Here is an 18,015-nt window from a genome sequence, read left to right on the forward strand (position 1 = left end):
GCACCACCAGACATGGTGTATTGGATGATCTGGTGGTTCTATTGGATACCTTCCATGTGAATTTATCTGTGAGGTAGAGGGGGGCTTGGTGGTTAAGAGCTTTATGAGTGAGGCACATAGTTTTTAGGGCAATTTTATCCTGTATAGAGAGCCACCTGTGGTACTTTCTCGTTTCTGATATATGCTCTCTTTTAGGAATATTCAGTGCGGCTCTGAGCGCGTTGTTTTGCATAATCTGTAGTTTGTTTAAGATAGTTTTGTTCGCTCCTAGATAAAGGCTGTTGCAGTAATCAAGTTTGGATTGTATGAGCGCTCTCGCCAGCGTAAGGCAGCTAGTGGGGGATAGTAGAGGTCTACAGGCTCTGATCAACTTACCAGTGTAAGCAGTGGCAGATGATGCATTGATTGTAGCATAATTTAGCATTTATGGGGATCCAGAGACTCAGCTTAAGTGTCCTAATGAGAACTGGACCTTGCCCATTGTATGGCAACTGAGGAACGGGTATATAGAGCTCATGGCTGCCTTACAAACTTGCCAAAATATGGGACAAATGGGTAACGGGTGGTTGGGCTGTTGGGTAATTGCTAAACACGACCTTCTATGCATTCTCAACTCCTCGCTGATTGCTGTCCTATGAATGAGCCAATGGACCTCATTATGACCCTGACGGTGACGGTATGAATGGTGCCGGTAAGGCACCGGTACCGTTCATACAGTCCCGCCGCATTACGAGTTCTGCACGCAGGTTTCTGACAGCCCGCCAGGTCCTACAAGGCGGCTGTGCGGCACCCGCGAGCAGAATTCGTAATTGCGCCGGCACCGTTATCAACAGTGCCGGCGCAGCCATACTGCCCACCCCGATTCTGCCCTATAGGGCAGATTGTGGATCGGGAGCCCGGCAATACTGCCACCCGCGAAAGGGCAATTACCGGTCCATTCATCTCGTAATGGGCCGGCTATTGCCCAATCGCGGGAGGCGGTGCCGGTAGTGTGCATGGCGGTAGCCGTGTTACAACCATGCTCGTAATGAGGCCTAATTCCTTATTCGTCACTGATCAAGTTATTCAATTGTTTGTTTTCCTCGTTGTGGTTATTTGGTTGTTTTGCTTTATTTCCTGTTTTAAATGTAAAGCTTTGTTCACTAAATCAATAAAAAGATGTAATTAAAATAATTACCCATTCGTCTTCTCTTTCCACCCCTTTTCTGTATTCTATGTATTCACCTTTTCATAGCCAACTCTTGGTTCTGGCATATTGTCCGGTGGCTCAGCACCACCAAATTACTCTGCCTAGAGGGTCTTTAAGAACGCTCTTGTGCAAAAGCCTTGACATTCAAGGGTATGCTTGTGCATTTCTCAAAGCCATCCAACTAGGGTGACCAGATAACACACAAAAAAACGGACAGGCCATAGACATAGATGTAGGAATAAAGGTGTTGCTTGCCTGTTGCGGGGGAGGTTGTGCTCACAGGCACACTCCTCTCATTGGAGGAGAGCATTCAGGGAGGGGAAGGAGGAGGAAATGGGGCGTGAAAATCTTTCACGCCCCCATTCACGCGCAGGAAGAGTCTCGCTGGGGCCGAATTCGGGTTTTCGAAAACGGGTCCCGGCAAAAAACGGGAACGTAGCCACCGACCCTACCAATCCCGGGACAGGGTTTGTAAAAATAAAAAACTCCCAGGGACGGAGGCCGATTTCCACGGACTGTCTTGGGAAAACAGGGACGTCTGGTCACCCTGCATCCAACACAAACACACGCTTACTAATTGCAGTACTAGAAACTCACTGTAGTAGAAAGTACACTCATTGTAAAGTGCTCTGCATCAGTGGTGGGTTTTTACATGTGTTTAATCGGCTACTGAAGATTACACATGCACCCCTCCTACCAAAAGCATGCACCCTCACCTTGATCCCCCTTAAAACTTTCCATGTGTTTGTCCGTATGATGTAACTGATACCAATAGTTCTGCTATCCTCTTTCCTTTCCTTCACAGTGCACGGTCTTGTTCACCCTGAAGCGGTGCACAATTGCTACTATCAGGACAAACATCAGCGCTACAAGACCCCCAGGGTAGTGATAAGTGCAACTTGAAAGCTTTTAACATATCACACAAGAACAAATTATAGCTGCAGAGAAAAATGTTCAGAATTTCTTTGTATTCGGGAGGGAATTAAATTCAGTGACTAACTCGGTGGGACAGGTTTCAGTGAAAGAATGAAACAGTGTTTGTTTGCAAAGAAAAATAAATGTGTATATCTTCTTTCGGGGGGTACGGGGGTAGAGGGCATTCAGCGGCTGTAGCTCAATGTGGATCTGTCTGTGAAAAGGAAAAATACCAGTTGTGAAGAAAAATGGTTTGCATTCTTTGGAAGGAAGTGGACATTAAATTCAGTGGCTGTAACCGTGTGCCAACTATATGTGACATATGACGGAAAAACGAGTTTCATAGACCAAACCTTATAATTACATGAAGAAAGGAGACGATTACATCCCATTGCCCCACCCCAGTGCACGACAGATGTGCAATCATAGTGTGGCTATGGAGAAGTGAGAAGTGTGAATGCCAACAGGTGGAGAACACATGTACTCTACACCTGCCACAGCACATACTGTGTACACTTGTAATGGCAGAGGTGTGTGTGACAAACGGGGGGCGCCCATTTCTCATTCAGCAGCAACTCCTTTGATCACACATCTCTCGGTGCTCGTGCAAAGAACTAGAAGCTGGGGGAGAAGGAAGCAGTCTGGCAGAAGGTTTCTAGGGGAGAGAAGGGGCAGAGGATTTTGCAGATGACATTTCCATTTATTTATTTATTTAATATTTATATTGCGCCCGTAGCTGGCGAGCCTCGGGGCGCAGATACAAGAACACGCGACAGTGGACAATAACTATACGGAACAGGACTGACAGAGAGGATTCATGCGGGAGCTAGGTAGGAACCTCTACAAAATACATTATTTGAAGATATGGGTTTTCACCTGTTTGCGAAATCGCATGTAGTAGGTTTCCATTCTAATGTGGTCGGGGAGTTTGTTCCAAAGGCTGGCTGCCAGTATCGGGAAGGATCTGCCTAAGCCACATTTGAGTTTGTGTGGAGCTACTATGATTTTACCAAGATGGGCTGATCTTAATGTTCTGCCGGGTACATATGAATGAATCCTGGATTTTAAATAGGCCGGGGCTTTTCCAAAGATGCATCTATGCACAAGTGTGAACGCCTTGAAGTGAACCCTATCCTCCATGTTCAGCCAATGTAGCTCCCTCTGGAGTCACTGATGTCCTGTGATCTGGTTTTATGCTTAATGATCCTAACCACATTGTTCTGGACAACTTGATAACTGTGCAAACACATTTTGGAGGAACCCAAGACCAAGGCGTTGCCGTAGTCAAGACAAGACTTTATGATGGCTCTAGCAATGGTGGCTCTGTTGTCCTCTGATATGTATGGCCGGATGGATTTTTGTAATCTGAGGTGCTAGGCACAGTTTTTTTTAATGTATTGTGCTTGCGCATTGTTCCCCAATGATGCTTCTAGCATTATGCCCAGGGTTTTGACCTCACTCAGAACCTGTATGTCTGTATCTTTAATCTGGAATGACTTATAGGAGGAGGGTAGTTTAGCTCTGGCAAGAGGAGAGCCAAATACCAGGAGTTCTCTTTTTTTTCCCGTTGAGACACATCCAATTGGAATCCATCCAATGTTCAAAGTTGTTGTATATCATGGTGAGCTGGTCACTGTCTCCACTCAGCTCAAACACCTGCTGCGTGTCGTCGGCATAGTTGGTGAAAAAGGGGTTAATATGATCAAGGACACGGCATAGGTATCTCAGATAGAGGGTACATAGTAATGGTGACATGCTAGCGCCTTGAAGAACTCCGCATAGAATGAGAATGTCCTTTTCTAGGGAGAACTTGTCGCCCCAATGAACTCTGGATATCCTGTTTTTTAAGAATGACATTACCCAGCCGATGGCTTCATCAGAACAGTTGGCTGTCATCGTCAGGGCAGTCTGGAGTAAGTTATGGTCGAGTAAGTTGAACGTTGCGATTAGGTCAAGGAGGATGAGGAGGCCTGTCTTTCCCTTGTCTATGATGCTGAGCATCTTGGTCTGTAGGTCAAGCATGGCCGCCTCCGTGCTGTGGGCCGGGCGACGACCTGATTGTTGAGGGTGGAGGGAGTTTGTTGATTCCACAGAAGCCTGAGGTTGTCTAGTATCAATCGTGTCCATGATTTTCAGGACAAAGTTAAGGTTGGTAATGGGTCTCAGATTATTAGGATCTCTTTGATAGAGGTTGGGTTTCTTGACCAACAGTGTCACTGTGACTCCTTTGATGGCGTTAGGTACTTTCCGGTCTCTAAAGGATGCGTTGATGATTTTGGTTAATATCGGTGTGAAAATGTCATTGTTGTCCAAAATTATTTTAGGCGGGAGAATATTCTCTGTGCAGGTGGTGGGTTTCATGGAAGCGAGAACCTTAGTCATGTCACTGATGGTGATTTCTGAGAACTTGAAAGCTTTGGTAAATTGGGGTGGTGTCTCCATTGGCATGGTAACTGTGATCTTTTTTATTAGTCAGGGAGATAGTAATAGAATCCCTGGCTTTGGAGATTTTATTAAAGAAGGCAATCTGAGTTGCATCACATCTGCTCAAACACAGTGTAAGGGTGCTTCCTTGCCTTCCTCTTCTCCATCACCACAACCAGCCACATCCACTGATGAATCTGAGGCGAATCACGATTAACACGGTTCATCCGAGCCTGCGACCGCGCACACAATTCTGGACACCTGTGATACTGACGAGGAGAAGTAGAACTTCAATGTCACTATTACGAGGACAGCGAGGAAAGACACAACTAAAGTTTCCAGCTTTGTGCACAGCCCTTCAAAGACACCCTGGGAGATCGGAAAGTGCAAAGCATCAGCACATGGGAACCACGCTACCATGTCCACCAGATGATCATAGAAGCACATGCCTTCCAGGCGCAGCTAGAACATCCAAATCGTGGACTTATACATGACAAAGAATGACTGCATCTCACCGTCTGAACTCTGTGAAAGGAAACTGTGTGCATGGTAAGGACTGAGACCAATTCAGGGACCACGATGTGGAAGAAACATATGGTGAGGTACCGTGCACAGGACAGGGGTGATCCTAGAAGACGCCCATTGCAGCTGTCGCATCTGAACCCCATCCCCATAGCAACCCAGGGCTGTCCTGCCACACCAGAAACCTGTGTTGCACTGCCATAACTTTAGTGACTGACTACAGTGGTGAATGACTGTGGTAGAATGATATTTTGTTATTGTTTCGGATACTAATGTTCGGTTTTTGTGTCCTGCTCCCGCCATAGCACAACCGCAAAAGGTGCAGATAACTACCTTCCAACCGGGGTGAAAGTCCCCATTGCAATTTGTTCAGTTTTCTCCATAATGAAGTGTTATTTAAATAGCACTTTCGCCAAAGCACTATACAGAGGACATACTTTCATACAATATCACCAAACCGAAGTTGGTACTCATTTATCGACCTCAGAAGCATGAAAGCCTGAGTTGCCCTTGCCCGGATTCGTACCTGCAACCTGCAGATTACACTCAGATAGCAGCAGCGAGTGCCCAACCCACTGAGCTATTTTACCATTTAGACAATAGCTAGAAACATGAGCCCATTTTATTTCCCCATATTCTACTATACGACAACTGGAAACATGCTAGTTCCAGCACCCAATGAAGCTCGCGCAGCACAGAAGCACATGTGATTTTTCAGTGGCGTGCCTTTCAAGTGTTCTCACACAGCGTAGTCTCGGGCAACATTATATCATTTTATATTCCAGCAAGTTCCAATTGGGATCATTTGCTGTGTCGTATTTTCATGTTCTGAGTCATCAACTACTTGCTTCTTCTTGTCCATCATTGCAAGCATCTAAAGCTTTACCTCAGAAAACATATCATCAACCTAAAGTCACCAAAAGTTTAATTCATAGAAATAACCAAATACATTTTTTATGCGTGTTAATAGATTATCTGGTGTTAAAACTATCAGCTTACATCCTGCTAAAAAGCTTACTTTTTTTTTTTTACTACGTAGTTAATATTTCAATTAAACTCAGTGGTGAGTGGATTCACTTTCCATAAATCTTCACTTTTTCAAATCCACATTTCTTTCCTCTTTCACCGAAGATTGAACACAGCGAAGACCCCTTTATAGCTGGCAGCGGTGGGCAAACTGTGGATGAAAAATAAAGAAGTGTGAGAGAAGCTGAAATAAAATTAATTCAGACAATATTATAACAGTATCACACATCACATGTTTGCAGCTATGTGCTATGACAGGGCAGTATTTAGACTATGAATTTGATCCCAGGTGGGCTCATTAACTTGCAGAAACTTCTAAAGTCCTCTGTAAACTGTTTGTATGCTCTTTTCAGTTCTGCAGAACTTTGCCCAGCTGCCAGTGTTGAGTACGGTGGCATTTATTTCTCTAAGAACTAGGCAGTGAAAGAGACTTCAGAAGCTCATTGTGACCCTCTTGCCTAATTGGATTGACACAACCACAATATTCCAAATCTCTTTGGCTCTGAGGGCAGTCACCCCCCTCGCCCACGACCTAACCTTTTTGTACTCTCTTGCCCAATGCCAATTCATTCTCCTAGAAGAGGGTACACAGTTTCTGGGCATGTATCTCTTTCCAGAATCCTCTGCTTTCCTATGGTTCTCCACCCTGCAACATATGGTCATTTGTCGAGACAGGCAGTACATGGCAATAACATGCATGACTCACCCGATCCCTGCATGACTGCCGCTAAACACCACACCCACAAGGCAACCGCCAATGCCAACACTAAGCAGAGGTGGAGGAGGTGGCCACAAGTCCCTGCTGGAGGATGGGGCCACTGGCATAGCATCCATTGAGAGCAGGGGTGATTGGGCAGGTTCTGAAGTTCGGAGTGGGGCTGATTGCTGGCAGTGTGCCCTCACGTGAGGAACCCACAGACACTCCCTCATTTCTGTTACCACTGCTGGAGGGTGCTGTGAAGAGGGGGGCACTGGAAGAGTACATGTCCTTTGTCTCTGTCCATGCCTATGTTATTTATATTAATTATATAAATGTGCACTGGTGGTGGATCCTGAAAGGTAATCACAAACCCCCTACTCCCCCCCCTCCCTCTACCACCCTGACCATTCCATTCCCCTCAAGAAAGCAAAAGTAGTTTCAGGCCCATGACAAGGTGGGCACTGTAATGCTTCGGGATGTCTCCTGTCTCACAAAAGGAAGGGCCTACACAACAGGAAGGATTCCCTGATTCCCACACAGGGGGTGGGGGGGTGGGGGATCTCTAGGCTTCACAAGCAATTGGGAATCAAATAATGAACATATTACATTTTTTGGTAAAGGGCAAATTAAGAGAAACGTGGAAGAAGTCACGCCAGGACCGGGAGGTCAAACACATAGCCAAAGGGCTTAGGCATCCATAATACAAAAGAAAGGAAAAGGTAACAGGGGATAAGGAAGGGAAAACACGTTTTTGGTGTTTGGTGTTACAGTAAGAGTAAAAAGGAAAAAAAAATAAAAAGAGGGCCTAATAAACATATAGACAGACAAAAGAGGGCAGACAGGGATCAAACCCACTTACAATTAATATAGTGGGGCATGATAAAATACTGCTAAACTCCTCCAGAGTCCCCCAAAAGGCAAACTGTGGGCCTCTCCTGTACACATTTGCTCATGCATCCTAAAAACAAAAACACAAAGGCAAAGTGAAACTTGTCTTGTCATTTCCTAGGGCCACCAAACCTACAAAGCCGGATAAATCCCCCCTGGTGATCTGATTGAACAATTAGAGTGAAACCTGCCATACTGAACCCACATGCATCTGAGCACTGCTGGCGAGTGCAGTGCTATCTCCTGTGGCCAACAAATTCCCACTCCCTGCAAGATTTTGCTTGACCCACATGATGGGTACCGTGGCCTTGCATGGCAGTCCCGGAAAGCTTCCAGTGGTTTTCCAGAGTAAACTCCCATTTCCAGTGAAACCCCAGTTTCACATTTTCAGTAAGCTTGACATTCTCATTAAGATCGCAGTAAGTTGCTGGTGAACTTGTCATTCATAGTAAGTTTGGAGGAGAAGTGATGTGAAGTGGTTTACCGTGGTGAAAGGATTTCTTCACTGCCTATTATTGGAGGAGGTCCTCGTGAGAGAACAGATGCGCACACTGCTTAAAACCCTTCAGTGAGCGCGGAGCGCAGCGTGGAGAATTGGTGTGAAGTGGTTTACCGTGGTCTCCCGCGGTAGGTCGGGTCCGGAGGACCTTACCCCTGTGAGTGATTTGTGCAGTAAACACTAGTGAGCCCCCTTCCTCTCTCTCTTTTCTGACCAGAACACTGTGGCAAACCCCGTGAAGGAACGAGAGGGTCCATTGCTTAATATGCTCAGACTTTAATGTGCTAGGAGAAAGCCTAGAACTAAGAGTTGTCACTACTATGATGCTCAGTAATTGCAAGATTTGAGCAACTGCCTTGACTATCCCCAGGCTGGTTTTGTCAGATGGCTTTATCAGAAGCAGAAGGAAATGTCCATATACGATCTGCAGAGTAATCTGGGTCTGGAAGCAACACGCTCCGTCCTTGTCGAGCGATATGCACCTGGAGCTAACGCTTGGAGGAGAAGTAAAGCAGGTCATAGCCTTTCCCTGGCCTTGCGGTCACACACTAAGTGGAAGCCGCTAAGAAGCTGGCTGTCGGACCTAGCAATTCGCTTTGCGGGCGGGCGAGGTGGTTGTAAAACCAACTGAATTAGGTGAGAAAACAGTTATCAGGATGACAGGTTAACAGGTTCATCAATAGTCTGGTTAAGTACCTGGATGACAAATTAGAAAACCGTGTCTGGGACGTAGTGTGGGGCGATGACTTCAAACATGTATACAGGGACCGAGCAGTCACTGTGCAGGAACCACCTAGTAATAGCCCCTGGATCTTGGATATCGGGGTTGATAAGATTGAGAACATTATTTGAAAGTCCTCTAACTCGAGGGTGGAAGGACCAAATGGTCGCTCTAATTACATCCTAAAATTAAATTCTAGGACCTGGGCTGTAATTTAGTTTTTTTGGGCTTTGACACCACGCTCTTGGAATAGATCTGTGATCATCCCCATATTCAAGAAGACCGACAGGAATAACCGAGTTAATTATCGGCCCATATCTCTGCTGGATACAGAAAGCAAAACATTTGCCAGCTTAGTGCTTCAGGAACTAGAAGGCTAGGCCGGTGGAGTCAATCGCCTATCAAAGTTCCAAAAGGGATCCAGAAAGGGCATTTTCACTTCATTGAATGGTTATGTACTTTCTTGTATACAACAATACATTTGGATGGAGCCTGCAAGAAAGGCGTTCATCATGGCAGTCGATTTCTCAATGGTGTTTGATTTTCGTGAACCGATCACGCCTTTGGGCGAAACTACATCCCTGACTCTCTTCTGTCAATATTGATACATTTGCACAGTAGGACGGTACTAGAGGTTTGATTGAACAGGCAGGGCACTTTATCGAAGGATTTAACTGCACGCAGTGGATCGAGACAGGGCTGCCTATTGGCCCCCTGCCGGTTCAATCTTTATAGGCTGACCTGGAGGAATGGCCACGCACAGTAATTTTTGTGCAACCAAAAATCGGGGATTTCCTTATCTCCTACCAGGCTTACGAGGATGATGTCATCTTGTTGGACAGCCCACAAATTGGGCAGCAGATATTGGCCACTGCTTTAGAAAAATATGTCGAATTAAACAAATTGGAAATTAACTGTGCCAAAACTAATGTCCTAAAATTCAGTAAGACTAATAAAAAACCTTTGAGTTATTCCTGGTTATTATGCAGAGAGCCTGTTACCCCGAAATTGAGTCTTACTTACTTGGGTTTTTAAATAGATTCTGGCCCAAGGGGTCTGTTATTGACAGGCTAAAATCTAAAGCTATTCAATTGGCTGCCCAGAAGAAGAAAATCTGGGTAAAGTACTGTAGGTTTTTTCTTGCCCCTGTTGTAAAGTTCTACAATATGAAAGTGGTATCAGGGCATTGAATGGGACAAAACAGAGTCAATTCTCTGGAAGAAAGCCTTAAACCTTCCAAATAGTTTGCCAATCGCTGCATTGACCTATTCATGAGTTGGGAGGTAGCCCTTAAATGCGCCCGTAACGCAGTTAGGGCCGCATTTAAGGGTATGCCCAATCTCAAGTCTGCCGTGTTCACCGCCAGCTCAGAGCTGGGGGTAAACATGCCAGAAAAATTCCCATTTTGGGTGCAATTACTGACAGCGGAATTACTGTGTGGTAATTGTGCCAATAATTCACCATTAGGTCCAATGGACCCAATGGGGAATGGGACTAACAGTTAGCACCCAACACGTGATCCGACGGTAATACTTATGGACTGTTGGGCGCTAACGCTAATAAAGTTGGACAGTATGCCAGCTGGGATACCACCCAACTCATGATCAGGCCCTATGTCTGGAGCTAGGTTTAAGTTCTCTGACCTATATTCTGAAATGGACGATACTAACTCCTTACAGGCTATTTTAGATTCCCCGGTGGGTAGTCTGTACAATGATTTGAGTACTACCCTGGAAAAGTGAAGTTGTGCGCCTATGGTTGCTTTTGGGAAAGCAGCAGATTTTATTCTGAATGAGTGTGGGACGAATGGTGAACTGCTGGTTGCTAACCCAGGGTTGGCGAAGAAAAAGCTCAGAGAACTAGATTGGTGCATAACAATTGATAAGGCCAACATATTTAAGTTGTATAAAATTGTTTAGCTATGTGCTAAACCACTGGGATACCAGCCGGTCTAGTTGAGCCGATTTCCTAATCCATATTGGCAGGATCAATTTCTTAGATTACGATTAAATCTCCTACACCTTATACACGGGTGAAATTAAGCAGGTCAGGTCTGGGCATTGATGGGATAAAATAGAGTAAATTCTCTGGAAGAAAGCCTTAAACCTTTCAAATAGTTTGACAATCGATGCACAGGCCTAATCATAGGTTGGGTGATAACCCTTAAATGCGAGGGAGGACCTTGGAAATGATCTAATGTTCGAGACTTCAAATATCTCACAGACCCGTGAGTATATTCCTGTAGAATGTGAGGTGCTACATGCACAGCAGGACATGCACTTGTGTACAGGCACATTATAAATGCCATATCATATAACTTAGTTAGGATTCTTTTGGAACCATGACCTTGTGGGTGATGTTGGTATCTTCCAGAGGCTAACTAGCTGGGACAAAGTGCTGCTTACTGTAGCAGCGTTCAAGTGACTTACTTTTGTAGGCATTGTTAAAACTTCCATATTGTCTCCTGTGGATTAATTGCTAATTGCCCCATTGATCCATTATATGTTTGTACAGGTGAAAGTTTTAATCAATGTAGGTGAAATGAGATGAAGTGTTTTAAATTCCCCCTTTTATACTTTTCTTTTTATGATATATTTGTATTTGTCTGTATTTTTTATGTTTTTAAGATTCATATGAGAGTGAATAATGTTAACTGTGATCTATTTTATCGTGTTGTGTAAGGCTGACTAGTCTCAACCAGTATTACAATAAAGTATTGAATTGAATAGTAAGTTCCCAGGTTGATATTCCCAGTGAGCTCCCAGTATAACATTGCCACAAGGTTTGATGTTTCCAATATGGTTCCAGTTTGAAATGACCAAAAACACCCAGAGTGCCCATGATTGAAGACCATTCCTTAAATTGACCAGATACAACAAAGGTGTCTTTTAGGTCCCACCTCCTGAAATCAGGGACACATATTCTCAAGATCAACGATGATCATATCTCACCAAGAAGTCAGCGGACCACTTACATAGTATTTGAGTTACTATGACTTTTGCCACATCTCAGACCCTCAATCTTAGCGAGGCACCTTCCATAACAGTTGCCCAGTATGTCACTCTTCCAGAATACCCTACGATGAGAAGCTCTCTATCCTAGAAAATGCTCCTACTTGGCCTGTCATTACCATTTGCATTGTTGATAACAGCAAAACATTTACAAAGATAAACAATCTTCAAGATTCAACTGCTCCTTACCATTGATACTGCTGCAGTTTCAACTACAACAAACCTCCTTTCTGTCGATCAGTTCAAGGTGAGAAAAGTCTTCCTAATGCAACATTGATCAATCCCCTTCCAAATGCTCCAGATTCCAGAGATCACAGATGATACTTGACAACAACCCAAAGATGTCCGAAATCCCTCAACTAGGTGAAGCCATCCCAAGACCAAAGAGGAGCAGCCTTTAACAGGCATACACATCCTTAGTTTTTAAGTGGGCCTTTACAGATTTTGGGTGGGTCTTGCCCTCTCAGGCCCTACCGTGTCTACACCTCTAACACACATCCCTATGGTAGATGCATCAGTTCACTGACCCACAGACCCTGCATGCAATGACAATACGCCCCCATTCCAGACTAACATGAATCATCTTATAATTGCTGAAGGGGGCTCCGCCTTGACCAATGTGACACCCATTGGAGGTCCGGACACCATATTCTAGTATCTATTCAATAGACTTGTGTGCGCTATGGAAACACTCCTCAAATACAACCAGGATTGAATGTTGACCCTACCTTATATCCCGACTGCCCTTCAAACCCCACCACAACATGCTTGGCCCTCTCCCTATCGTCTAACCTACACACCCATGGACAAGTAACCCGCTCCTGAAACAGCAGGGTCCCAACTCATCACCCTACGATTTGTGGTGCCTGGTTCACTTTTATCTATACCCAGATACTGCCAATAGCCTAATACCCAGAATGTAACTCCTGGTGTAGGTTTACCTCTACCCAGATTCTACCAATTGCTCAAGATTCAGAATGTGACTCCTCATTTACGTTTACCTCTACCCAGATTCTACCAATTGCTCAAGATCCAGAATGTGACTCCTCATTTATGTTTACCTCTACCCAGATTTTACCAATTGCTCAAGATCCAGAATGTGACTCCTGCTTTACTTTTATCTGTTCCCAGATTCTGCCAATTGCACATAACCCAGAATGTGACTCCTGCTTTACTTTTATCTGTTCCCAGATTCTGCCAATTGCCCATAATCCAGAATGTGACTCCTGCTTTACTTGTATCTGTTCCCAGATTCTGCCAATTGCCCATAATCCAGAATGTGACTCCTGGTTTACTTCAATCTCTACCCAAATTCTGCCAGTTGCCTATAATACTGAATGTGACTCTTTGGTTACTTTTACCTTTACTCAGATTCCACCAGGTGGCCATAATCTAGATTGTGACTCCTGGTTTACTTGTATTTCTACCCAGATTCAACCAATTGCCCATAATCCAGAATGTGACTCTTGGTGCACTTTTTAATCTACCCAGATGCTACCAGTTGCCTAAAATCCCGAATGTGACTCCTGGTTTACTTTTACCTCTACCCAGATTCTGCCACTTGCCTAATATCCATAATGTAAATCCTGGTTTACTTTTATCTCTACCCGGATTCTGCCAGTTTCCCATTTACCTCTTGCCATATTCCCATTAATTTGATTCCAGAACACCCCTCCATCAATGTGCAGAGCAAACTACTCTGACGTCACCACAATCTAAACTCTCCTAACCCCAGTGACAACACAGTCATCAGTCTCCTAGCCCAACACAATCACCACTCTCACAATTACCCCAAAGTACAAGCACAATTCATTTCCCAGAGGTGTCTAGCCCAGTGAGCTCACAGCAATACTATAGCATCCCCTGGTAAAGTCCTTCACCTGCACAGAATCCTAGCTGATGTTCCCCCTCCCAAGCTGCAGATTGCCAATGGGCCACATCGTCAAACTGGGAGATGATAAAATGGAAATCAACCGTGATCTTCCTTTTCTTAGCGGACAGTCGGGACACACCCGTTTCCCCGGTGATCATGGATGCACTTTTGACCGCAAGAGACTCAACCGGATACCGGCACTTTGAGGATCAAGAAGGAGATAGAGTTGTGGTAATACCGAGAAACTCATTGCCCTGCACCAGATTGAGATACAAACATTCTCTGCCTTTAAGCATCTGCTTGTCAAAGTCAGACTCCTCACCCAACTCTCTGTAGTTCAGCATCATCTGCTATTTTGCCCCAGATATCACAAGTACATTGTGGGAGAATGCTTGGACCTTAGAACTATATAACTCAAGGAGTCGCCAGACTAACTATTCCTGGCTGACTTCACTCTCCATTGTGCGGATCCATTAGACTGGATCCTCCCACATTTATCCAGCTCTCTCAATGCTCTCTAAATGTAGGAGCTGTAATCTAGCACTGCACCAATCGTACACGCTACACCGCTACACAGATTCTGCTCTGGGACTTGTATTCTCCAAATTCCGGCCTAACGTCAGCAGAGAACCCTGTATGACTAGTTTGGTCTGACGGTCGGCAAGTCTCTTTGACGCTGAACTTTGAAAAGAGAGACACCAAAGGACAACCCCAAAAAATAAATACAAATGAATTGGAAACTTTGAAAACCTGGATAAGAACAGATTTGAAAGTAAGTTCATGTCTGGGGCCAAGATGCTTCAACGAGGAAGTGGAACCTCTCACTTAAAATTCAGAAAAGTGAAGCAATCTACCCATTGGCTTTCAGAGGATCTTAGAGGTAATGATATGATATGGCATTTATAACGCACCTGTACACAAGTGTTTCTTGACGCAACAAGACAAGGAGGGGGAAACAGAGAGAGGACAAAACAATGATCTTACTAGGCCTTGTTTCAGATCGCGTGAGCACAGGGAAGGGGAAGTGGAGGAGTGCAAAGGGGGCGGGGTGGAGAAGTGCAGGTAATCAAAAGTTCAGCCAGTCGGTAGCTCAGTGAAGGTAATCAGGAAGTGCAGCCAACCGGTGGCTCATAAGTGCAGGGAGAGGGGATTGCAAGGTTACAGATAGAGACCACAGGTGCTGGGCGAGCCAAGAGGCAGTGCGAGGTGCAACTAGACAGACAGTGGCCTGCCCATGTCCAGAGGGTGACCAGGTGACCAGTGCATGGAATAGACGGGTCATCAGCAGGGGAGAGGAAGAGAGAAAGTGGAAGCAAAGAGGAAGGTCTTGCTTTGCTTCCAGAACCGGAGATGGTTCTTCTCAAGTTAGAGAGAGGCAGAGAGTCTGTTCCAGAGGGAAGCTCCAGTCGAAGAAAGAGATCTGCCCCCAACTCTCTGCTTGGAAAAGCGACTGACCCTCAGAGAGTTGGAGGTGGATGAACGGTGAGAGCTTGAGAAGGGAGATACTTAGAAAGAGAGAGTTGAAGGTAGTGCGGTTCGAGGCTCCAGAAAGCCTTGCGGACTAAGCAGAGGGTCTAGAACTTGACATTTGCCACCACTGGGAGCCAATGAAGAGATTTCAGAGCTGGAGATATACAATCCCTGGGCTTGAGGCGAAGGAAAAGTCTTGCCGTCCTGTTCTGGATAAGTTGTAGAGGACAGAGAATAGAGGCAGGAAGATTCAGGAAGAGGATGTTGCAGTAGTCCGGCCTAGAGACGACCAGACCTCTGGAGACAGTGAGCTTCAGGGGGAAAGTGAGGAAAAGAAGAATACCTCTGAGGAGGTGCAGCTGATAGTTTCATTTCTTAGAGATGTCAGAGATGTGAGGAGAGAAGGAGAGGGTGGAGTTGAGCCTCACAGGTAGGAGCAGGAAGAGGACCCAGCGTGGGCGGCCAGAGAGAGAGAGCGGAAAGGAGGGAGCTGGTGTTCCAATGAGAAGGATCTCCATCTTGCTCGCATTAAGGTTGAGATCATTGGCGGCACAGCACTCCTGAATTGCAGACAGTCAGGAATGAGAGGAGGAGTAGAGGCGGCCAAGGGTAGACTGAAAGAGAGGTGGGTGTCATCCGCATAACACTGAGATTTGGAGCAGAGAGCAGCGATGCTCTGGATAAAAGGTGGCAGGTATTGGTTGAATAGCCGGGGCGAGAGGTTAGACCCTGGGGAACAGCACAGGTAGAGAGAGAGATAGAAGTGAGGAAGGACCCCAGTTGGACCTGATAGGGTCGGTCAGTGAGAAAAGAGGACAACCAGGCCAGGGCCTGATCAGTGATACCCACATTATCACAGAGGCATTTGAGCGGGATGACATGGTTAACCATGCCGAAAGCAGAACAAAGAGCGAGGAGAACGAGGATGGTCAGAATGAAGGTTGGAGAGCAGGTCTTCCTGGATGTTCAGGAGAGCAGTTTCCATGCTTCTGTCCACTCTGAAGCCGACTGATGGTCATGGAGACAACCAACATATTCATGAATGAAGGTTAAGCTAGGAGATGGGAAGCGTTTCCAAGAGTTTGACAAGGAAAGGAGTGATAGAGATTGGGGGATAGTTAACCAGAGAGGAAGGATTAGAAGAGGGCTTCTTTAAGAAGGTATGCACAAGGGAGTGCTTCAGGGGGGAGGGGAAGGTTCCAGTGGCAAAAGAATGATTGCAGATATCGGCCAATGCTGGAGCAAGGGTGTTAATGTGGTCTCGGATGGTTCTGGAAGAACAGGGAAGAACCTGTTTCGATGAGACTTTCATAGATTGGACTTGTCTAGAAATGTCATCAAAGGTGAACAGGGGAAAGGAAAAAAAGGGAGGAGGAGAGGAGGCCAAAGGAAGGCCAGGAGTGGAGGAGGAGGAAGAAGGTGAAGAGAGGGTGGACAGTATGTTCTGAGTCTTAGGGCCTCATTACGAGTTTGGAGGCAGCCATGCCCTTAACAAGGGCATGGCTGCCTCTAAACTCGGGTCCGGGTTCCTTGAACGAGGAATTACTGGGCCATTCCAACCTTGAAGGACCCAGTAACTCCTCATTCAATGTACCCATCCCCATTCCCATTTGAGCCCCCGCAGGGCTCAATGGGAATGGGGAGGGAGCTAACAACGGGCCCATTAATAATGGGCCCGTTGTTAGCTCCCTGGACCCCTCGCGGGACCCTCAAAGGACGTCTGGTCTGACCAGACGTCCAGAGCGGGTCCTGCAAGGGGACCTCGTAATAGGGCGGAATGGGTTTAACGGCGCCCTTAAACCCATTCTGCCACGGTCGTAATGAGGCCCTTAGTGATGAAATGAGAAGAGAAAAGATATTTGGGCTAACAAACGAAAACGGCAAGACAATCCTTCCCAGGGACTTTCTGAACACCTCTTGTACCGAGAAAAGAAACCCACAGAAATCATGCAATGTAGAACAGGGATACCTACTTGTAAGCTTAAATGGAGACATTGAATAACCATTCCAATAACTCCCCAATAAAGGAGTGCCTAAACCAACCAGAAATGCATACATTCTTGTCAATGAAATCCATGGAAACCTGGCTTGATGGTTCTACACCATTGTCCCAAGAGACACGCTGGGCACCTGCAAGTAACTCCATTGCTCGCTGGTCGGTTTTCATGCACTTCATTTTAGCCACACCACGAAATACCATTATGTTGCCAAAAACTGAAACATTTTTTTTAAAACATGCATGAGTCACAGAAATGTTTTTTTTTTTATTAAATCCTGGTACCAACAATTAGCAAACCTGTGTCAACTGAGTAGGAATCCTGGATAGAAACCTGTGACAGAACTATGTGTCACTTCTGTACAGCTCCCATCATTGTTACAAATCCATTCCATTTAATCATCTCCATATTTCAATTAAAAAAATAAACAGTATTTTGAATCTTTCTCGCACACAGGTGCATGTATGTCATTGCTGAATGCCCGCCAACTCCATTTTCTATGTTTTTTCTAATATTCAAAATAATTATAAGCAAAAATTGTAAATCTAAGTCAACCGGCGGGTCTTTCAATATTTGTAGCTGTGACAGCGCTAGTTTAAGTTATCTACGTGGCCATAAGGAATATGTGTCTGAATGGGGTATGCAAGGGGAGGAGAAAGGGCTCAGTGCAATAGGTAACAGAGAGATACACCACACGGGTACAATCTGCGTAGAAGTGCGCTAGCGGGTCTTCAAGCAAATTATGTTTGATTGCAAGCTGCGGACTCCTCACCCAAGGCC

General features: G+C 45.4%; 1 protein-coding gene across 5 annotated transcripts in view; it reads right to left on the bottom strand.

Annotated features, from left to right (window-relative positions):
- Window positions 1–2,808: 2,808 nt before the first annotated feature.
- LOC138569097 (uncharacterized) overlaps window positions 2,809–18,015 on the bottom strand; it is a 123,206-nt gene continuing 107,999 nt past the window's right edge. For all 5 annotated transcript variants that reach the window (XM_069646765.1, XM_069646764.1, XM_069646763.1 and 2 more), the window contains one exon: window positions 2,809–6,227. In XM_069646765.1, the coding sequence (XP_069502866.1) occupies window positions 3,620–4,552 (933 nt within the window). In that variant the 5' untranslated portion in view covers window positions 4,553–6,227 and the 3' untranslated portion in view covers window positions 2,809–3,619. The remainder of the gene's footprint in view (window positions 6,228–18,015) is intronic.

This window comes from Ambystoma mexicanum, chromosome 2q (assembly GCF_040938575.1).
Source record: "Ambystoma mexicanum isolate Mex_15411 chromosome 2q, UKY_AmexF1_1, whole genome shotgun sequence".
In the NCBI taxonomy this organism is placed as follows: Eukaryota; Metazoa; Chordata; class Amphibia; order Caudata; family Ambystomatidae; genus Ambystoma; species Ambystoma mexicanum.